The 24,887-nt window shown below is 33.8% G+C and overlaps 1 protein-coding gene across 3 annotated transcripts in view; it reads left to right on the top strand.

Annotated features, from left to right (window-relative positions):
• LOC150105544 (uncharacterized) overlaps positions 1 to 20,756 on the top strand; it is a 61,954-nt gene extending 41,198 nt beyond the window's left edge. For all 3 annotated transcript variants that reach the window (XM_090394878.1, XM_090394880.1, XM_090394879.1), the window contains 4 exons: positions 1,482 to 1,644; positions 4,262 to 4,378; positions 18,735 to 18,845; positions 20,073 to 20,756. In XM_090394878.1, coding sequence (XP_090251004.1) covers positions 1,516 to 1,644; positions 4,262 to 4,378; positions 18,735 to 18,845; positions 20,073 to 20,078 — 363 coding nt within the window. In that variant the 5' untranslated portion in view covers positions 1,482 to 1,515 and the 3' untranslated portion in view covers positions 20,079 to 20,756. The remainder of the gene's footprint in view (positions 1 to 1,481; positions 1,645 to 4,261; positions 4,379 to 18,734; positions 18,846 to 20,072) is intronic.
• The last annotated feature ends 4,131 nt before the right edge of the window (positions 20,757 to 24,887 follow it).

Consider the following 24,887-nt stretch of genomic DNA (forward strand, 5'->3'; position numbering starts at 1 on the left):
GAGGGAATGGAATCATCAGAGATGCCATCGAAAGAAAAATAGACCGAAAAAGTCCCAGAGGAAGAGTAAGGAAAACAATGCTAGATGACATGCTGAATGGAGACGGGTACAACACCTTGAAAGAGAAGGCTCAGAACAGAAGAGAGTGGAAGAAAAGTTTCTGATACTAAAAGAAGAACCTGCTCAATTTCAGATACTCAAGAAGAAGAAGAAACAACAGGAAGGCAGTCAGCCATTACCACTTGTTCGCTTTCAGATAGATTAGCTCTAAAATATCAACTGAAGAATTGTACGATTATTCTATAAATTGCCACCGACAAATCAAATGCTCATATTGCATGAAAATGGTGTTTTATTATAATGTATGGAACTTCGTACTTGCAGCACAAATCTGGTAGAAAAAAAACTTCCATCATTCCTAGCGCTCTAGGATTTGAAACTAGCATTCAACTCTTTTGGATGGTAGTTTCACATATAGCGATAATCGATTCAAGATTTATTTCGAATTTGTTATCAGAACAAAATAGAAAACAAAAGCTGACTCTTCGGATTATATGTTGATAAGATTAAATTACTTCGAAGACAACCTATATAGTGCCCCTTCAAAAATGCACCTCTAAATATATAAACTTGATCGTTAAAAACCTGTGAACTTTTTTCTATTCACTAAAAACAGTTACGTAAATGAAGTTTCAAAATACGCACAAAACATCATTTACGATGGCAATTATATGGCGTAGCTTTCTATATCACGATATTTAATCTGAGAGATGGAAAGTTATTATGCACTGGGTTGAGTTGTTGAGAATGAGAACGCAGGCAGACCAATATTATAACTCATAATTGCTCATCAAGGGAAAAAATGTCAGCTATAAGTAAACCACCTTTTAATTCAGTCTTAGTTGAAGATCTGCAAATGCCATTTAAAAACTGAGGATCTCATTACCGTAATTTGTGCAAAAAAAGCGAACGAGCAAGAACTCAATTTGCAGGAAATCGAACTAAATAGCGTTTATTACTGCCCTTTAGGATCCAAAATGACAGAATTCATAAAACTCTCGAAAGAACTAGCTGAGGTAATCTTGAATTAATCGTGAAATGAGGTGCTTGCATGAAAAGGAAAATATCACACTTTCAATAACTTCAATAATAATAATAAAATTAATTACATATAATGAAATAATTTGCCGCGTTTCATCAGAACGGTATATTTCGAGTAACATAAATAAAGAACCATGATGCAGTATTATTAATAATACGGAACTGAATTCGAAACAATTAACTTAAATAAAAAAAAAAAACTATCGCAAATAACTGACACTGATATCGTGGTAAAACTCAGTTCACATCAGTAATAAGAGATTACTGGTCAAAAGCTCGATTTACATAGTAATTTGTTATATGCAAAACTTACACGATAAACCTAATTTAAATCACATTCAGAATGGATTACGTTTCAAAGAAGCTATTATTTTTTGTAGATTTTAAATAATATTCCACAGATATTGTGTTAGAATGTTACCTATGGTGATGAGCGGCTGTCCTATTATTCTATTGGGGACTTCACCTTCCTTTACGAAACCTCTGGTTATGGACTTTTCGAAGCAGAAGGATTTGTGCTTACTGCTGCAGCCTATCAGAATGGTAAGTTGACAATGGTTTTTAAATAAAATATAGAAATCTGATACAAGAAATTCACCGTGATTGCCTCAAAAACATAACACATATGGATATAAGGGAATTGTCTCTGTTCGTAGAATTCGTTAAATAAAATAGTATTTTTGAACATTCAAATTCAAGAACACTAATTTGATCTCCCTATTTCTGCTTCCGAAATAAAGCTCGAAATAAAAAGAAGCGAAATTATTTGAAATGGAAACAATGCTGCTCTCCAAATAAAAACTGACCTATTCACAAATATTCGCTGATTTTTGGCATCACTTTATTTCCTGCATAATAAGAGCCACGTGAATTCTGAAGATACAGTAAAACGACGATTATCCGGGGTTCAGTCATCCTTGGAATTGGAGTAACCATGGTTCTGTGTAGTACATGCAAATTTCATTTCTTTTAACTTGTCTATGCAAGTAGATTCTTAAAATAAAAAAGTCATTCCCGTGTATTTCAAACAGATTTGTATCATAAAATCATAAATAAACAATATTGCATCATTCTTCTAGCTGAACTTATTTGTCATCACTATTGCGGTTTCCGGTTCTGCCGCCAGATGGGCAGTCAAGGGACATAATTAAAAACCATTTTTTAATTTGCTTGCATTTACAAAATAAATCGTTCACAGGTGCTATAAATGAACAACTAGAAGGTTTTATAAAGTGGTTTTTAAAAGAAAGAGCTGAAGGAACTCCAATATCAGGACCGCTGATTTTAAGTAAGGCGAAATATTTTTTAAAAAAATTAGACATACGAGCAAATTTAAATCTTCTTCTGGTTGATTAAAACGATTTAAAGAGAGGCATGGTATAAGGGAGTTAGAAATACAGGGTGAAAAGCTCAGTGATAATAACGTAGGAGCAACGTTATTCTAGAAGAATTAGCAACAATTATTAAAGATGGCTCTTGTACAATTAAAAATTTACAATGCTGATGAAACAGAACTTTATTAGCGAGCAATGCCCACTCGCACGTTAGCATCTGTAAAAGAAAAAAAATATGCCAGGATGCTAAATACGCAAAGATACAAGATAAAGAATAACAAATCTGTGATGCTCTAAAACGTCAGGAGAAGATAATCTAAAATTGGCTATAGTGGAAACACCGAACTCTGCCGGAAGTTTGAAAGACCCAACAAATATTCCAGCATATTATTATCATAAATCTGAAGGGATGACTGGGATATTTTCGAAAAATGGTGGAAATACAAATTCGTTCCTCAAGTTAAAACATTTCTTTCAAAAAATTCTTCTCGACATACATTCTATGCTCCATCAGAAGAGCCATTTTCGCCATTTTCTGCAGAAAATGGAGAAATTGTCGCTATTTCGCTTCTGCTAAATGTAGCATCATTAATTAAGTTTATGGACCAAGGTATAATTGAGACTATGAAACGAGTGTATAGCGAACCTCCGATGTTGAGCTTTCTACGGAAGAGAAAAATCTTTTATTTTGGATTGGATATCCCTGACAATTAATGATGCTATCTCTGCAGCCTGTACAGCAAACGTTAAAAGAGAAACAATAGAAAAATCATTCATATCCCGATAACTTTGTGATCGCTGAAAATAATTTGGAAGACTCAAAACAATAGTGTAAAAATCGACCTTCATATTTTAAAATCAGTTCAAAATATGAAAGGGGTGCGAAGACTTACACGAGGAAAATATTAAGGAGTGGTTAAATATAGACAAAAAGGAAGCAGGATATGAAACAATGATTGACGATGACTTAATCCAACGCCAATAGCAGGATCAAATGTTTCTCTCTACGAGAATGATGATGAGGAACTACAATCAACTTGCAAAGTAAGTTGTAATGAAGCCAGAACAGCTGCAGAAATGTTACGTAATTTCTTAATTTCGTGTACATTCAAGATGATTATGCAAGATAATGTTGATTTACATTGGAGGTTCACAAGTTCATGGACGAATAAGAACTATAAAACAAAAAACAAATAATGCTACAAGAAAACAAAGAAATATCAAACTTTCTTTCTTAATTAATTTAAAAATATTCAGTTTTCTATTTACATACTACAAATATGAGAATATTTATCTCATATTTTTATAGTTTTTTTATGTATTAACTTAATAAAACGTAATCTGGATGAACCGTATTTTTCAGTTATCCGAGCTTTAGTATCCCCCAATACCCACGGATAACTGACGTTTTAGTATATTTCTCAGTACTGAAAAACAAAAATCAATCTTTTGTTAAAAGCTTTAAAATGGCTTTTAACAAAATCCATTTTATGCTGTTACAAATAATAGTTTCGAAAGATTAAAGTGAGGCGATTTTTTAAAAGAAATTTCATTACTTGTTTTATTTGTAATCATAACAATCTGGCCAGGATTTTCTGCATAAAAATAAAATATTTCTTCTGCTAGGCTGCTTCAATAATGACTAAGGTTTTATAGAATTTACCAACCCAGTTAGCAAATATTTTAATTTTTAACCATGCAAGTAAGATGGAGATATTTAATGACTATTGTTGTGAAAGTTGTATTGTGTTCGTTAAAAAACATAAAATTAAAAAACTTTAATATTTATCTTTCTAAATATCGCATCACTGGATATCGCTATTCAGAAACTAGCTGCTTCGGGAAAGACAAGTTTCTCTGTGCTCACAAGGGAATATGTATCTGGAGTGAACTTAAATGCGACACCCATAACAACTGTGGAGACCTTTCGGATGAGTACTGCGGTAAGTAATGCTTTAGGCAGTTGATCACAGGGTTCTGCAGTATAATTTAATTATTTTAATTATATATATAATAATAAAAATTTAATTATAATTTAATGAAGCCCTGAACTGTTGTGGGGCGAACGTCTCTTGACCTCACTCAACGCTCCAGTTCATGAGTCACAAATGTTCAATAGAAATTAAAACAGGGCTTAGTGGAGGCTAGTCAGGTATGGTGTTCATGTTCACAAACCACGCAGTTACAGCAGCAGCAGCAGCAGTCTAATGACACCGTGCATTGTCTTGATGAAAGAGACAATGGACAGTTCTGTAGAAACGTCACAACGTAGGAAGTATTTCAATGTCCAGAATGTTCAAATACCTCTCAGATTTCAGTGCTCGTGGCACTACAAACTGAGATCAGAGGCCAAACCAGGAAAATGAGGACCATACCTCTCATCGCAACCTCCGAATTTCATAGTTCGGGTGGTTAAGCACTCTGGTAAGAGAAGTTCTCCGGGAATCTGCCACACCCACACTCGTCCAACTGCTCGGTAAAGGATGTAGCATGATTCTTGCATCGTAACACAGCTTTCCAAGCTTCCACGTTTCACTGCACATGGTTTTTGCACCACTGAAGACGATGCTGCATGTTGGTTTAGGTAATGCAGGCCTGGCATATTGCGGTCCTACCATGAAAATGCATATTGTGAGCTTCGGTTCTGAATGTTTTTGTGCAGATTCGTGTTCCAGTCGATGCCTGGAACTCCGAATTCAACGCGTAGGCCGACGAATGGCGGTTTTTACATATTATTCTTCGTAGCACCGTACAGTCATATCCTGTAAGTGTGGTGAGTCGTCCGGTAGCACTTGCAGTTTACTCCCCGCGCTTCCATCTCAGTATGGTATCACTGATTGTTGATCTGGGATGGCCCAATTTGTCAACAATTTGCGTAACATATAGGCCCGCAACAAGGCATCCTATCACAGCGCCTGTTTCAAACTCCATCAGTTCCTTTCTCGCACCCATTTCACCGAGACACATTTGCACGGACTTGGGAGCATCAGATTCCTCCGTTTATACTGGATACAAACAGGTGACACGTTACAATGCTTTAATTATTTTTTCTTTTTTTTAACTAGATTAGGAGTTGCATGTTTTATTATCATTTTAGATATATTAATAATAAATTTAGCCATAAATAAATTATTAATTTAACTGACAGCTTTAACTGGCATTTCTATTTATATGTATTATAAATAATCGAAGATTCTCTGTATACTCGGACGTATCATAATTTTTATAGCTTCAGTAGCACAAGACTAAATACATTTCAAATCCAAAACGGAACAATCTTTGTTACTATCTATATTAGAGGAATGAAGTGCCACAAAAATTATTGTTAAGTCTCTAAAGCAAAGTTCTTAAATTATTTAAGGCCTTTTCTATTCTCACGATAGCTACAAAATCAAACTTTTCGTGAAGAGATGACCATAAAAATTACAAATGTATTAGCATCCAAACAATTTTTCATCATCATCATCATCATCATCATCATCATCATCAATGCATATCGAGGATTTAGGCCTAGCGTGGCCTGTTGCGGCCTTAGAAGTCATCGTTGAATCTTTTAAGAGGACGTCCTCGTTTTCTTTTTCCTAATGGTTTGTACTTTAAGGCTTGTTTTGGTAATCTTTCTATTTTCATTCTTTGAACGTGTTCCATCCATTAATGTTTATATTTTTTAAAATCCTCCTATTTACGTATCCAAACAATTTTATTCAGGAAAAGAAATTACGTTCCAGAATATTAATATGCATTATTAATAACTTTATTTTACTGAAATATAGATGGTCTATAAAATCATCATCATCATACCACAAATTACGGGTATGGGCCATATTGATCTGTTCCGGTCTCATTATCCATCCAATATCCTTTTTTGAGGTCTACTCTGCCTTTTCTTACCAATTGGCTTATATTTTGGTATTTGTTTAGGATGTCGGGTGTTGGCCATTCGGTTTACATGTTCAATCTATTTTTGTTTATAATTGTTTAGTTTTAATTTTACTGATTTTGTTTTTAGTTCTTTTAAAATGTCTTCGTTCCTTTTTTGATCTGATAATATGTATTTTGAAGTTCTTCTCATAAATCTCTGTTTCACTTGTTTTTATTCTGTTGTTTGTTTGTTTTTATTCTTGTTTGTTTATTGCCCAAATTTCTCTACCATATAGTAATGTGGGCACTGCTAAAGTATTGTATATTTTCAAGCTTGTTTCTTTTTGTACACTATTTGGCTTGAGTGTTCTGTTTATCAGGCCTATAATCTGTAAAAAGTTTGAAGTTTTTAATTTTATGTCTTTTTCTCCTTCATATGATATTTCACATCCCGGATAATTGAAAGTTATCTGTTCTATTATTTCGTTATTAATAACTATTTTGCTTCTAACTGGTGTTTGTCCACAAAATGCCATTCTTTTAGTTTTATCTATGGACATTTTCATTACAAACTGTTCTACTATAATGTTTAAATTATATATTGCTCTTTCTAAATTGTCTTCCTTATCTGATATTATTACCCGATCATCTGGAAATAATAGCGTATTTATTTTGTTATTCCGGTAAATTTCTATATCTTGATTGTTTAAGACGTTCCACTGTATTAATATTTCATTAATGTAAATATTGAAAAGTGTTGGAGACAGAGGGCATCCCATCTTACTCCTTGGATTGTTTTTCATTGTTTTTCAGACAAATTTTCATTCATTTTTATTTTTATTTCATTATCTTTGTATATATTCAATATTGCATGTAGTAAAATATTAAGTATATTTATTCTTTTTAATATATCAAACAGCATATATATTTTTTCTTTGTCAAATGCTTTTTTGTAATCTATAAACAAAAGAGGCGTTCCAAATTAAATTCTCTTCTTTTTTCTATAAGTAGTTTTAAACAAAAAAAGTTGCATTCATTGTAGAGCGTTCTTTTCTAAATCCATTTTGACATTCTAATAACAGTTTTTCACTGTAGTTTTAGTTTTTTAGTTTTAGTAATTTTTAGTTTTTCATTAAGTATTCTACTATATATTTTTTAATATGTATTCAACAAACTCATACCTCTGTAGTTAGCAGGTTTTGTTTTATCCCATGTTTTAAATATAAGTATTACTATACTTGTATTCCATTTTATTGGTATTTGTCCATTTGTATATATTTTATTTAAAAATTTTAGTAATCCTTGATGAAATTTTTTTCCAGCAAATCTATACAATTCGGAGTTTATCTCATCTTCTCCTGCTAATTTGGCAATTTTTATTTTATTTAGGTTGTCCTTTAATTCTTTCATTGTTATCATATCATTTAAGGTATTTTGTAAGTTTCTGGTGTAATTATTTTTGATGCCAGTATTATCCGTCCAAAGATCTGTAAAGTAATCCAAGAATTCTTTTACATCTATTTCACAATTTATATTTGCAGTTTCTTTTATATCTGCATTCATGTGTTTTAGTATTTTGTATGCACTGGGTCTTATTTTGTTTATGTCATTTTTCTAGATACGATACAAATTTTTCCCAGATTTCTCTGTGTCTCTTTCTGGTTTCCTTTGGCTATTGCTCGTCTTTTTTTAAATTCAATTTCATCTTCTTGTTTTTTGCTACTTAACCACCTTTTAAAAGCCAGATTTTTATTTTCAATTATTCTTTTTATTTCATTGTCCCATATATGTAATTTTTTATTTTTATGATATTTTTTCTATTCCTAGACTTTCTTATGCTGATGATGCGATAATTTCTTTTCAATTGTATTCCATTCTGTGGAAATACTAGTGGTAGTGGTGGAGATTGGCGATAGATGGAGTTGGTGTAGTTGCGATCAGTTGGTGGATTGTGAGTGGTGGAGACAGAATTGTAAAGTGGATGCCCTCCCTCGATGAGTCTTTGGACTCCCTGGAGTTGACAACTAATAATAATAATAATAATAATAATAATAATAAATTCTTTCTCAATGTCCTCATTTTCTTGTATTTTTTCTAAGTAGTTATTATTCCACTGTTGGTATAAATTTCTTATAGTTGAATCATTTAGTAGTCTTACTTTGTAATAATTAGATTTTGTTTCTCTAGTGTGTTTATTTATTTTTTTTGTATTTTTTGTAGCCAGTTTGGTAGAAATTTTAGCATGTTTTCTACTAAATAGTGATCTGTGTCAATTTCTAGCCTTCTTCTAACTTTAGCGTCTAGGAAGAGATTTGTTGCTTTTTCATTTGCTATGAAGTAGTCTATTATTGATTTTTGACAATGAGTCGCATTCCATTTTTGTTTACTGTTGGTTCCCCAAATTTTTGTATATTATTGTTAATTTTTTTCATTCCTATTCTGGCATTAAGATCTCCGGCTATAATTATATGGTTTGTTTTATTTAATTTCATATATTCCTTGTAACTCTATGCAAAAGTAATCATTTTCTTCTTTTTTTCCTTCTTCAGGGGCATACACTCCAATAACTGTTAAATTTACTTTATTTAATTTTAATCGCACTTCTAATATGCTTTCATTCCAGAATGTATGATGAATTATTTTTGCTTTAATTGATTTATGGATCCAAATCATTACACCAGCTTTTGCATGTATTTGTTTGTCCACTCCATTCTATATGATATTGTAGTTAGCTGTTTCTTTTGTTGTTCCTTTAAGTTTATTTTTTGTTTCTGTAAGAACTGTAATTTCTATATTTTCATCATTTAAAATGTTAAGATCTAATTCTGCTTCATGTAGCATATTTCACCACGTTTTTCTTTTTCCAAAGTTTCTTAACCTTTTCCAGTTTGGGGTCATTTCATGTTTTCTGTCCAGTTTGTATTTCGTTGAGACTTGAAAGTAATATTTTTATAGTGATTATATTATATATTATACTATATTATATTATATATATTACTTGAAAGTAATATGTTTTTATATAAACACATATAATATCTTTTAGGCAATTAATTAATTGCCTAAAAGCATTCTTAAAACATCAACGGAAAATTCGTGAAAAAACCATGCGTAAGAAACAAATGGTAAGTGCTTAAGTGGAATGACGAATAAATTTTATTATTCTTATAAAACGTGAACATGAATTCTTAAAACGTCCACAGAAAATACTTGAAAAAACGATGCGTAAAAAACAAACAGTATTCTTATAACACGTGATTTCAGTAATGTGTTTAGCTGGATTCAGATAATTTAAAACAATATTTTATAGGATATTCAAATCACCTGTCATAAGATTTAAAACATTTTCTGAAAGATTTTAAAATATTAAAAAGGTAAAAATCATGAGCATTAATTTTCAAAATATGAAACAGAAGAAAATCGACAAAACTTGTGCGAAAAGATTATGATTACCATGGAGAGCAAATCCCAGGATAAAACTTCCATGATTAAAATTAAAACCAATTTCAGTAGTAATTATACAGAGGAGAGAATCAATTCTATAGAATAAGTTGAACATTTATTGGTGGATGAAAAAATCGAGAGTTGGGAAATGATTATCTGGTGCTCTAATGTGATTAATTGATTATCTGGTGCTTCAATGTGATTAACTCCAATGAAATTACAAATCGCATCAAAATGTGATTTTTAATTTCGTCAATTCGATCAGTATACAACTGTAAAAAAGGAGTCATTCAGACTCATGAACTGAAATTCTCAAGCATAAATGATTTGCTAAACAAGTTCGCTAAAACATAATAGAAAGTTAATGAAGGAGTTCAGAGAGAATTTAGAATTATAACAGCAATAGTTCACGCATCTAAATTAACTTAAGTTAAATGGATTTTCAACAAAGGCCAAAAATAGACTGTTTATTTCTTGACAGAGAATAACGAACAGCACATATGCATAAACTTTGCCTGTAAATGGGAACAACTAAATAACTAATATGAGAACTTGTTCTTCTTATTGTTATTACACATATGCACCTCCACGGAGTCCGTAGACTGATCGCGAGAGTTTCATTTCAAAAACATTAATCATCAATTATAATTGATGATTAATCAATATTTTCAGCTATTGATAATTATCAATAGCTGTACAATACTCATCATATTTTGCCTTGAAATCATTCGCCGACAAGCACACACAACTGGCTCTAGCAATTTATTTCACTCATTAACCACTCTCTCTCTCTCTCTCTCATTCTCTCTCTCTCTCTCCCTTCAACAAAACTAGTCATCACGCCCTTGCTGACCACACAAATATTTGATTTCCATGAATCACCTCTAGCTTTCCTTAGATTATTCATGTACTGAAATGTTTTCTCCACATCAATCGAATTAACTAAGCAACTTATATGTCTCCAGCATATCTCTCCTTTTCGGCAGACCAAACAGGTTCCGTAGCGAATCTTCAATCCCTACTCATATGGAACATCACACAGTTATCACACCTGCCACAATATTGGTCATCTCGCTCAAATTAAATCTTAGTGACTAGTGATGAGCCACCACTAGTCATAGGCCTTCTACAGTACTCTGCATTCGTATAAACTACTGAATGGTATTTCTCCAACAAACATCCTTTTATCCACAATACCAGCTTCATGTTCATGCCCATTTGATGTAATTTATGTATAAAGATTATTCCATGCGGTATCCTATTAAACACCTTTGCGAAATCCAACAGCATCATTGTGTTATGACTACCTTTATCTAACTCAGCTCTCACTTTATTATAAAAAGTGAGTAAGTTACCGAAGCATGACCCATCCTTTGCAAAGCCATGCTGCTCCCATACAATATCCCATTTCTGTCCATCCATCCATCCCTGAATTTTGTATTGACCTAACTTCTCCGATACTTTGACCACCACTCCTGCAATGCTAATTGGTCTATAATTTGCTAGTTCGTTCTTGGAACCATCTCTATTCAGTGAATATATTCACTTCCTTACATTCCCCTGGACGAAACCAGAGCTGAGAGTCAGATCAAACAATCTAGTCAAAAGGACTGCCATTTTTTCTAGTACATTCTCGTAATATACGAGCTGAGATCTCGTCCAAATCCAGCGCTGTGTTAACATCCAGATTCTATGATATCATATGTAAAACCTCGACTTCATCAATCCATACTTCCACATTAATACCTGCCGTATTATTACTATAATAGGAAAAATGGTATCACCTTATTCAAGATACCAAGTAATTTTATATAAACTTGGTTTTAATCCTATTTCCCAAGTAAGCAAACAGACAAGAAAGTCAAGTTTGCGCCTGCACGTAGTGCAAGTCCAAGGCAACTCTTGGTAGTGCCAGTCGAGGCAACTCGTGGTAAAGGGGGATAAAGCTCTGTCACTTTTCTTAGTATTTCACCCTTAATGTAAAGCACATCCCCTTTCAGAGATGTATGATGCTAAACATTAAAGGCAGTGATCATTACCCGTACCGGTTTCGACCTTTATTGAGGTCTCTTCAGTGGGAGCCAGACCCGAAAATGCTAAGGATAAAGTAATCGACTGGCACTACCAAGAGTTGCCTTGGACTTGCACTACTTGCAGGCGCAAACTTGACTTTCTTGTCTGTTTGCTTGCTTGGGAAATAGGATTAAAACCAAGTTTATATAAAATTACTTGATACCTTGAATACATAATATACCCCAAAAAAACCTCCACATGGTATCACCTTTTTGCATACTTTTGCAAGAGGGTATCACCTGGATGATACTCTCTTGAAAAATGATAACGCAGTAATTCACGTAGCTTGTCTGCTTCATTCGCCGCCCTACCATCTATATTCTTCAAAACCATTCTACTGTGGCCATTCTTTCGTTTACTTGCCACGTACTGAAAGAACTCTTTCGGACTATTATTGACTCGTTCGGCTAATCTCCTCTCATACTCCGATTTTGCCTTCCTAACATACTAGTCACTCTTCTAGCCTGTGTTTTATACTGCTGCATTTTCTGGTCTCTTCTGTCTCTCAATCGTTTCCACGTGTATCTCTTTCTTTTTAATTCCTGCTTAATTCTATAACTCATCCATTTAATTCCCAGTTTATTAATTCTCTTAACTGTTAGTATGCAGTTAGCTACTCAATCCTTCAAACACACCTTTACCACTTTCCATGCGCTACTGGCATCTTTTCTCTGAAGTATATCCTCCAATGGTACAACTCCAAGGAATTTTCTAAGTTTCTCGTAATTTAGCTTTGTAATTCCACATGAAACAATATTCTTACTTTAGTCGGTAGCAAAGTGAGAGGAATCGTTATATAAGCTTTTCAACTAAAAGTACGTTATTCTGTATCGCAAAGATGTGAGTGTTTTTCTGCTCACAAAAACAATAAACCAATTCCACAAAGGCAACGCATATATCTACAGACTTAAAACTACCTGTTGATGAATAGGATTACAAAACTTAGTTAATCCAGTTTTGATCTGCTGTTACTCCAGTTGCTATTATTGATCCAATACTTTTATTAGCGAAAAATATTCAACATGATACAACTTCCAAAATCTCAAGTCTTAATTTCATTAATGATTGAGAATTAATGAAAAAAATCGTAAAACGGATTTCGAAAAAGGTCGAAAAAGACAAAAATGATTCGTTCTACTACACTGTTTCTCCTGTTTTATTCTTCTATTCTTGCGTCTCTTTCTTCAATCAATTTTGACCCAACTTACGAGGGTGGTCTGAAATTTTCTCGGCTTAACAATGAAAAATGAAATTTATAATTTCAAAATTATTTTTATTTTTCAACATAATCTCCCTTAAGACTGATACATTTATTCCATCGATGCTCCAGCGCCATTATCCTGTACCTGTAGTGGTTCTCAGTAAGTTCTGCAAAATACCCCTCTACAGATGCAACCACCTCTCGATTCGATGAAAAACGCTGACCAGTGAGGAAGAGTTTTAGTTTTGGGAAGAGATAGAAGTCAGAGGGGGAGCCAAATCTGGGGAACAAGATGGATGTTCCAACAATTTATAGTGCAGATCCCTTAATTTTCCTATTGCTAAAACACCTTGGTGGGCTGGTGCATTGTCCTGATGAAAGATGATTTTTTTCTTCTGCAAACCAGGTCTTTTTTCACGAATTTTTTCGTCTAGTCTGGTTAAAAGATCGGAATAATAATAATCACCGGTTATTACTTTACCCTTTTCAAGATAATTAATAAACAAAATGCCTTAACATCCCAAAACACCGATGCCATGAACTTCCTCTCCCGATGGAACCGACTTTGTCTTCTCTTATTGGCGCTCACCAACCGGCTTCTGGCCACTGTTTTGACTGCTGTTTGGATTCTGGTGTATAATGGTGAATCCAATTCTCATCCATAGTAATACATCGACGCAAAAAACCAGTTTTATTCTTGTGAAAACGCTCCAAGTACTGTTCAGAGATTTTCATGCGAGTGCGTTTTTGATCTACTGTGAGCAAGCGCGGCACGCATCTTGCACAAAGCGTCTTCGTTTGCATTTCTTCATGCTAAATATATCCTCCACGTTCTTTTGAATGCGTGTTGTCTCGGCAATTTCAAGCAATTTGACTCGCCGTCGTCCAACGCGCACTTGATCAATGATTTCTGGTTTTGTTACACTTTTGGACTTCCTTCACTTGGATCATCTTCAAGGCGGGTACGGTAGCGTTTAAACTCGGCAGCCCATTTCTTAATTGTCGAAAACGAAGAAGAGTGCCCATAAATGTTTATGAACTTCGAATGAATTTTGTTTGGCATTAAGCTTTCTTTTACAAAGAATTTTATAACAGCACGATACTCAATTTTATCCATTTCAAGTGATATAGATTTCACATGGATGACGTATGACGATTTCACATGGATGACTTATGACGATTTCACATGGACTTGCAATTTCACATGGATCCTTATGACAGATGTACCAACTTAGAAAAACAATCTTGCCGATAGTGTTGCCATCTATGGTCGAAGCCGAGAACTTTTCAGACCACCTTCGTAGGATATATTTTTTTTGTTTCTTAAGATATCCGGAGAATTTCGACACAGTCTGACTAAAATAGATAAGTATTATAAAGGATGAGAAAGAGCAAGTAAAATGCTACTGAATCTCTAAAATCGTATGTTTAGCCTGCTTGAAGAAATGATATTAAATATCAGTTTCTTAAAAACGAAATATATTTAAGCTATACTGTTTCCAAAGTGAACAATGAACTTATGAAAATACAACTTTTAGAACCGCAATTGCCTAGGCACTGCACTACTTAAAAGTGCGGTACCTAGAAATGAAAAACTACCGTCGAAACTCCATGTGTTCGTCTCTTATTAATGCCGTTACGAATCGAACAGCTGTTTAGTACTATTGAATTCTCCTCAGAGGACAAGTTTATAAACATTTTGCAACCCAGCTCCAACTCTGTCTCAATATTGCAGCATTCCCATTTCGAAAAGTTATACAAGTGATCACTCGGTTGATGCAATGACAAAAAAAAGAGCCCAAAGGTCATTTATCCTAGTAATCCTTAAAGAAAGGATATTAAAGGCTCATTCTTTTTTAAGCCCCCCCCCAAAAAAAACGCTGAAAAGCGTTGTTCCCCCCCCCTAGGGAACTCCGATGCTGATGGTTGTGCTCTCACAAGATTTGTACTTTCGAAGTTTGTTTCAGTATATTTGAATCGAAAAAGGAATGAATATTGAATATCCATTCAGATTCAGATTCAGTTTTCAATGTATATTTTTCAGTCATTCTCGAATATTTATATTTGTTCTCTATATGAGGATAGATGTACTTTAAAAGCGGAGACTAATTTACCATTATTATTTTAAATACTGAATTTTCTAAATTGGCATTTGAAATTTCAGCAGATTCCTTAGTTCCCTAATATTTTGGTTTAACTAAAAAAATAGGAATACTAGTTGAGTTTTATGAAATAAAATATGTTGAATTTCTTGGACTAAGAAATTCCTCTCCCTTTCCTACCTTACACATATTGGAGACTTATTGATATACTCCTAAGAAGACGAAGTAGGGACAAAGTTATTGTAGACAATTACTCTATCAGTTGCAAAGACTAACTGTAACCTTTCAAATGCATTAAATTAAACATTAATTGAGCGTTCTAATGGAGCGTTCAATTTCGTATACCATGCAGAAATTGGTGATAAACGTAAAAAATGATTTCAAGTTACCGCTACAGTATATTCAAATGGTAAGTTAATGGATATATTCTTAATTTACTGGACATTAAATTTCCAACTTAGAGCAGAAGTCTAAGTTGGAATTATTTCGTAGCACATATATTGTGGTATGAGTTAAATGTGATTATGTTATAGTGAAAATTTGAATTTTTTCTGTGACCAGTTTCATATCGAAATGAGAGCTCGTCAAATTTGAAGTCAAAGTGAACAGCGGATTACGAAGATGAGTTATATATAAGTTGACTAGCATATGATTTCCCAGAGTACCATCGGTGTATATATATATATATATACACTCTGTCCAAAAAGAAAACAGAACTTTCGAAAATAGAAGAAACGTGGCGCAACCTGTTATATCTTTTTGTTGTCGAAAACGGCAACCTTTATTAGTGTTGTGCCAACTGTTTATCACATTTGTTTCATTAGAAGCCATGAGTTTCAAACAGAGAGCTGCGATTGACGTTTGTGTTAAACTTGGTAAGCGTTTTACCGAAACGCATTAAATGCTTCATAAAGTATACGGTGATGAATGCTTATCCCGTACTCGAGTTTATGAGTAGTTAAAGCGATTTCAAAGTGGGCGTGAGAAGCTTGAGGACGACGAAAAGCCGAGCCATCCAAAAACTGGACTGAGCGACGTTAACATCCAAAATGTGTGATTTCATAAAAGAAAACCTGAAATCGTCCGTGAGATCGATTGAAGATGAGTTGGGGATTCCAAAATCAACTATGCACAACATTTTGATCAGGAGTTTGGGTCTTCGTAAATTGAATTCGCAATTTGTTCCCCAAAAGTTGACCGACGATCAAAAAATGTATTGGATTGAACACTGCAATGACTGCACTAAAACCGCTCATAAGGACTCAAACTTCCTTGAAACGATCGTTACTGGTGAATAAAAGTGGTGTTTTGAGTATGAGCTCGAAACAAAGTGCCAGAATGATGATTGGAGACCACCAGAAGAGGGGCATCCGAAAAAAAAGTCGCTTGGAAAAGTCAAAAAAGTAAATACAATGCTGATTTGTTTCTACGATTCCAATCAATGCACAAAGAATTCGTTCCGCCTGGCCAAACGGTCGATGGTGAGTTTTATCTTGAAGTTTTGAAGCGGTTGATAGCGAGAATTCGTCGCGTACGGCATGAATATCGTGACGACCGACCGTTTGTCAAAACACACTGTTTTTCTGAGGAATGGTCAATCACTTTCCTTCTCAGAATTATTTCTGGGAGGGAAAAACCTACGTGATGTCTTTACGAATAGTTTTTCTTTTCCGGAATATCATAGTTAGGGAGAATGTTATGCATGCATGTCCTCGTCGTGGTTCCCGGGCATGCAAGGACAAAAAAAGCCAGTTCCCGACGTTTTCAAATTGGGACCAGTCAGCTATGGAAGACAACCCTAACAGAAAATATTGGTCCTCCAGGATTTCTGGAGAGAATGGAGCTAACGATTCCACCTCGGAAGAAATTAATTTTTCACGAAATTGAGGAAACAATAACTGCCGGACTGACTAAACAACGACAAAATGGCAAATATTTTAAGAATATGAGAATTGGACCATGGAACGCAATTTCTCTTTATCGGTTTGGAGCCCTAAAATGCTACTGTAGCATCTGGATAAATATAACTTACATATTACTGCTGTACAAGAAATGAGTTGAATGGAAGAGGTAACAATAGAAAAGAAGAATCATGTTTTATTGGTGACAAAAGAAAGATCACATGTTTGGAACCGGCCTCATTGTAAACAAGAGGATAAAACACCTTATCATGGACTTTAAAGCAAACTAACTTCGAATGTGTTCATTAAGAATCGAAGGTCAGTTTTTTAACTACTACAGTTTCGTCTGTGCATATGCTCCAAATGAAGAAAGAAATTTTAAAAAAAGATCTCTTTTATGATTATTTAGATAAAATGTATGAGGAATGCCTAAGAAGAGATATTAAAATTATCATAGGCGATTTGAATGCTATGATAGACAAAGAAGATACATACAGGCTAATAATTGGGAAATATAACTTACGTAATGAAGCTAATTATAATGGGAAAAAGATTAATCAACTTTGCTTCTTCAAGAAAGATGGCTGTTGGCAATACAAAGCTTAATCATAAAAACATTCATAAAATGATATAGAGAGTTCTATCAATGGAAACACCTTCAGCCAAATTGATCACATTTTAATAGATGCAATACAATATGCTCGCCCAACATGATGGATGTCAGATCCTACAGAGGAACGTGTATTGACACTGCCCACTATCAAGTTATATCAAGGATAAGAAGCATAATCTCAAATGCGATGATGCATAGATCCCATGCGAGAAAGTTTAATAATACAAGACTGAAGGATTCAGAACTCAAATATAGATGTATTAAAAATTAATGAAAGCCTATCTACTCTAACTTAGTGAGAGTGTTCATGAAGCCTGGGAAAATCTTAAGAATCTCGTAGCGACAACAGCTGATATATTAGGAAAAGTAGGTAGGGCTGAACATAACCACTGGTTTGACGTGGAATGTGAACTTGTGACTAGCAAAAATGAGGCATCTAGATGAATACAGTAAATGAATCATACTCATAAAGCCTAGGATCAATATTGTATGGTCAGAAAGGAAAAAAGACAGTGCATAAGACGAAGAAAGACCTTGAAGATGACCTTAAAGAACTAGCACATCTGCGAAGTATAAATTAAATTAGAATCTACTGTCAGATATTAAATAGAAGCTGGAAAGACTTCCAGTCTCGAATAACGTTATGTAGGGATACGGAAGGCGTAATCCTGAGTGAGAAGGAAATGATAGTAAAAATATGGGTAGAGAATTTTGGATAAACTGTTGAATACTAATATATCTGATCAGTTAGATGACATGGATAAAATGAACAGTTAAACAGAATATCTAGAAACAATTGAACCAATACCAACAGTTGCTGAAGTGGAAGCATCTATTACAAAACTTAACACACACATATTGTAATGGACTATAAGTTATTGTCTTACCTGAATTTTTCCTATTGTAAACAAGTGTTTGAAATACCGGATTTTTTTGTATTAATGCTGTATATGTTTTATGACATTCGAAAATTCGTATTTTTCAAATTTCAGTTTCCCAAATTAAAATAACTTTTTTTTTTTTTTGAAAATTTCGATTTTCGTCCTACGACACAGTATTCTATTGATCTGATAATTTTTTGCATTTTTATTTAATGTTTTTATTTAGACACGTGTAGTAGTAAGGACAGATGTCGCTGTGCAAACAGAAAATATATCTGGAAAAACCTGGAGTGTGATGACCATAATAACTACAGTGATCTATCCGATGAGAAATGTGGTATGAAATACTAATTCTGATTTTTGTTTCCTATTTACTGTATTTTTAAGACAAATGAATGGTCACTGAAATTCATTGATATTCCAAATCAAACAAAATATCATGAAATAATTCACCATCAGAGCAGGTTAGTTTCGCCAAAATGGTATAAATATCTCTCTTTGTCCATCCGACTGTATACAAAAGAATAAATACAGAAGGACGGAAAAAGCGGGATAATTAACAATTGTGAAGAAACGAACCTTCTTCGATGCTGAATTATTTCTTGATACATTTTCATAAAGAGTAAACACATTTCTTAACCTTCATTCTTAGATCATTTTCACTCTTGTTTATTTTGCTTTTAAAATAAATCTATCTGCATTTTAAAAAGCGCAAGTCATAGTTATCCTTATTAAAAATCCCTTTACAGAAAAAGACAAAATTGTATGATATCTAAAAAAAGTTATTTGTTTATTTATTTTTTAGACGCAAAATACCTCACTGCGCTGTTCTTTAAACCAAATTTGAGCATGCTAATAACACACTCTGCCTCCTTTTGGGGATATGGCATCAGGAAATCGTAAAACCACATTCCACACAAAATAGTAAATAAATTATCGTTACTTAACGAATGAGCGAATAAGTGCTTGTGTTTGTGTGTGTGTGTGTGTGTGTGTGTGTGTGTGTGTGTGTGTGTGTGTGTGTGTGCGAGTGCTCGACAGATACATTTAATTAATAAAATAATTAAATCAAAAGCGGTTTAAGGTATTAGATAAATTATATTAGAAAACAAAGTTATTTTTTCTTTTACAAAACTAACAATCTTTGCTTGCCACTGTTGATGTGGCAACCTATAGTTATAATATAATGATTTTCAAAGACTCTTCTAATTTTGAAAGACATGTATTCTTTTAACAATATACTATAATAAGTATAACTTAGTTCTTTATAATAGAGTGCTTGATAAAGTTAATATAACAAAGCCTTAAATTAAGAAAATAGGGTAGCAATTTCTCAAACAAAAAAAAAAACGTTTCTTCCCTCAAAATAAGCAATTTTTGCTGAACGATACGATTAGTTTTCTACGATTCGATTAGTTTCTGAGTTAGTAACTCAGAAAACACAATGCTATTCTTTAAGTTATAAGCAAAGAAGTATTAAAACTAGGAAATAGATTCTATTTAAATAAATTCGTTTTTGTAGTCCTTAAAATGTTAACATCAATTTCTTTTTAATATTCTACAGGACTGACAGGAGGACAAATTGGTACAGCGGTTATCGGTGTGATTATTGTCATTGTAATCATCGTTGGCTTAGGATATTTTTGCAGGACACGTCGGTATAGTGCTAACCTAACCAATTTGTTGATTAATTTCAAGTTGTACACAGATTCCATATCAATAATCCCCACAACTGACAACTGTACCATATCTACTACTGCCACGATATTATCCATCGCCTGCGTATGTAGATTAGCTCTAAATCCCTAATCATTCTGTGTTATTTGACAGGTCAGGACGAACTTAAAAAATTTAATGAGATTAACATTTCTTTTACTCATTAAGATGAGTCAGTGTTCAGAGGCTTAATGATATCTTCAAATTTAGTAATAATAATACATCATTAAGTCAATTGCACGGAATTCGAAGATACATTACTTTTTAAGGAAGAACATTGCATGCATTCTACTAAAGAACAATCGTAATCAGAGAGCAAAAGTTTCAGAAGAAAATAAAAGAAGAAATAAAATACTAAAGAATAATGATACTAATTTGGGAAAAAAGCAAACATTTAATAAAGTTTCTTCCTTTTTTTCCCATCCGTTTCACTTTTTCTGTACCCCCTTCACTCTCGTTTTTTTTTTAATGTTATCCTTTTCTAAATCTGTTTCCGATTTCCTTCTTCGTATGTGTTATTCTAAAGGAAATCACTAAGGTTTTAGTGACTTCCTTTTCCAATCAATATATCTTTCGTATTCAATGTAATTTATTCTTTTATGTAAAAGGTTCAATGCAATTTGTCTTTCTGATATTTAGTATTAATTTATAAAATGTATCCAGTAAAATGCTATTATAATTACTGTGTCTTATTCTATAATGAATTAACTCATTATTTGCATAATGAATTATTCTGGACAGGCTAACCACATCAGGAAACTGAGAGAAACAAAATGTATTGAATGAATAAAATTTATAATTAAAAAAATATTTCCTAGACTTGTAATGTATACTACAGAAATCGTCTTCTTCTTCTGCAGCTTCTCCCACTTAAGTGGGGTCACTGTTGATAATGAGTCTCCTCCACACCTTCCTGTCTTGGGCTGTCACCACATCCAAGTTCATCCTCAAGTCCTCTTCTACCAGCTCCCTCCATCTCTTCTTTGGCCGCCCACGCTTCCGCCTTCCTTGCATATCCATCTGCATGACCCTTCTTCCCACATATTCGTTCTCCCTCCTCATCACATAACCAAACCAGCTCAACCTTGCCTCCTGTATCTTCGCTCCTAAGTTCGTAACTTTCACTGTTCCCCTGACATAGTCATTTCTCAGACGATCCTTTCTGGTCACACCGCACATCCACCTAAGCATTCTCATCTCTGCTACTTCCATCCTGCTGATGTTATTTTTCCTCAGGGCCACAGTTTCTATAGCATATGTCATAGCTGGCCTCACTACTGTCCTATAGATTTTGCCTTTCAGATTGATCGGCACCCTCTTATCGCATAACACTCCAGCCATCTCCCTCCAGTTTCTCCAACCCGCTTGTATCCTGCATCCCACTTCCTTCTCAGCTCCTCCATCTTCTTCCACTGTTGAACCTAAGTATCTAAAGTCTCTCACCTTCCTGATGACATTTCCTTCCAGCTCCAGATCTGTCTCCTTTCCGGCGCCCACTGTGCAACACATATACTCTGTCATACTTCTGCTCAGTCTCATACCTCTCTCTTCCAGTACTTTTCTCCATCTTTCCAGTTTAGTTTCCGCTTCTTCTCTTGAATTTGCACACAGCAAGTTGTCATCTGCATACAACATTGTCCAAGGCGTATCTTCTCTCACCTCCTCTGTTACCACCTCCATCACAATATTAAACAGAAACGGACTTAATGCTGACCCTTGATGCAAGCCAACTGTTACTTGAAAACTTTCTGTCTGTCCCAGACAGGTCCGAACACTTGTCTTCACATTTCTGTACATTTCCCGTACCAACCTGACATATTTCTCCGGAACCTTCTTCTCCCTCAGACACCCCCAGACTTCTTGCCTTGGCACTCTATCGTATGCTTTCTCCAGATCAATAAATGCCAGATGTAGCTCCTTTTGTTTCTCTCGATACTTTTCCATCATCTGCCGTAACCCAAAGATAGCATCTGTTGTTGATCTACCAGGCATGAAGCCAAATTGTTCCTTTGCAATCTCCACCTCCTTCCTCAATCTACCATCAAGAACCCTTTCTAGGATTTTCATTGTGTGGGACATCAACTTTATTCCTTTGTAATTTTTACAGTCTTGTGCATCCCCTTTACCCTTGCAGATGGGGACAAGAGTACTCTCCCTCCATTCCTCGGGTATATTTTCCTGTTGGCAAACTTTCATGAACAGGTCCCACAACAGGTCAATTGCCTCTCCCACCAGTGCCTTCCATGCCTCCACTGGAATTCTGTCGGGCCCACCGATTTTCCATTCCTCATCCTCTTCATGGCCTCCGTCACTTCCACTCTACTGATGTTCTGCACCATCCCCCTCAGAAGGCTGCCGATCTTCTCTGTGAGTCCTTGCATTTTCCTCATTCAAAAGTCCCTCAAAGTATATTTTCCATCTGTATACTACAGAAATATGAAATTATATTTAACAAGCACATATTTAAAATTTATTAAGTAGCCAATCAAATATCGCTACTCATTGGCCTGTTAAGAGTAGCGATTCAGTGGAATCGCTACTCTTAACAGTGGAATGATATCAGTGGAATGTGTTTAAAGTGTGTGGAATTGTTGATCCAACAACATTCATTCAATGCAGGCATATTATACTTGAAGTTTTGCTTTTAAAATATTTATTTATTTGATAACTATTATTTTGATAACTATAATATAGGATTCTAACTATTGCCGCAGTTGAATTTAGACTACTTACATAAACTGTTTTTTTTTTTTTCTTATTAGAAATAAAGTCTCCATTTATAATCTTTCATGACACACTCTTTACTTCAATGATTGCAACACTGAGATAACTTTAACAATAGCATTACTGATAATTAGGAAATACATGAAAGTTGGTATTGGTTCATTTTAGCAGAGTGTATTATTATTGTTTCAGTTAAATAGCTCTATAAAATAAAAAAAGTCAGCTGCTATAAATTAACATGGTTTTAAATAAAAATGTGAAAATTCGAAGCAGTAATGAAAACTACTACTAGAAAGAATGAAATTGGGATTGATATTATTTTTTGCTATCTGTAGAGATATGAGGTATACCTATCATATCCCAAGGAATCTCATATTTACATCAGGACTGGTGTAGGCATAATAAGTGCAATAGTTACTACTGTCCCCAAATATTGCAAAACAAGAATAACATAACTTTTCAGAACTATCATATTATGCACAGAAGCCACAATTGTTTTACAAAAAAAAACTAAGAAGGCGCCTGTTGTTAACCTCGCCAAAGAAGTGTACTAAAAATTATTTTCTCTCTTCTACAATGCATACGGTACAGTAAGGAATATAAAAATACCACTTCGCAGGTTATATTTTTTTTATCTAAAACACGGAATCCGATAGTACTCTGAATATTTCCTGACAAACAGAATTCAAAACACAGGGAAAGAAATCTCAGAAAAGAACTAAAAAAATTACCAATTGCGTTTTTAACTTATGAAAGTGGATTATTAATGTGATTAAAATCAATTTAATTCTAATTAAAATGAATAGTGCTATGAAATCATTGCCACAGTTTTCAGTTCATAATCTAGTATTTAATTTTGAGATTAAATATAGCGCCTACAGTTTCCTATTGAAACAGTGCTTCGAGAGATCATAAAGACATAACGCGATAAAGACATTTTCTTTATCGCTTTTCCTCTCTCGAAAGAAGAGAGATAAAGTTAAGAGTGTAACAACATCTAAGATATTAGAGTGAACTGGCGATGGAATAAAGTAAAAAATATACGGGTGGATTTATTTCTGCAATGTGTAATATTGTTCGAATCAACCGAAATATGGCGCCTACATCCTTTTAGCTTTTCTTTGTAACTCTGTTTACATTCTCTATTAACACTGGTTAATAGAGAATGTAGATGTAAAAGTTGCTCGTTACTTATTAAACGTATTTGTCCAGTAGTGCAATATAGTATAACTATTAAATATATTTATTAGTTAATTATTTATTAAATAATTAATAATTATGTAATTATTATAAGACAGATACGTGACGTCAATTATTATTATTATTGTTATTATTATTATTATTAGTAGTAGTAGTATTAATAATGGTGGTGGTGCTATTTTTAGATCATATTATCCAATTCAACTTTCGTTTAAACCGAACAATTATACCAAATGATAAAAGTGTATGCTATCATAAAATGCAACATTTTCGAAGAAAAACAAACACGACATAATTTATCTAGTGAACCAATAATCAGATTAATAGTAGCTGGTTATAAGTAGGCTGGTGGTAGTGGGTGAATGAATTGTGAGACATTCTTATAAGACGAACTGAAATAGCACCGTGTACTTTTTCATAATTCTATGAGATATTTTTGTTTCATTTTCAAACTACGAATTCTTTATAGCAAGTGAACAGTACATATATGAATGACTTGTGCTTGTCCAAGAATCTGAAATTCTTCGGCAAGCCCAAGTGTCATGACGCCTGCTTGACCTAAATTACATTAACGTAAAGCAATACACAATTTGTGTAAGTTATTATTATTATTATTATTATTATTATTATTATTATTATTATTATTATTATTAATTATTAATGCAAATGCAAACAAAGTATTCTGGCAGACCATCCGCCGCCTTCGAGGAAGGAAATCGTGCACAGCAAGGGCAATTAA

This window comes from Typopeltis vanoorti, chromosome 6 (genome assembly GCF_054136105.1).
Source record: "Typopeltis vanoorti isolate ZY-2024b chromosome 6, IOZ_Tvanoo_1.0, whole genome shotgun sequence".
Taxonomy (NCBI): Eukaryota; Metazoa; Arthropoda; class Arachnida; order Uropygi; family Thelyphonidae; genus Typopeltis; species Typopeltis vanoorti.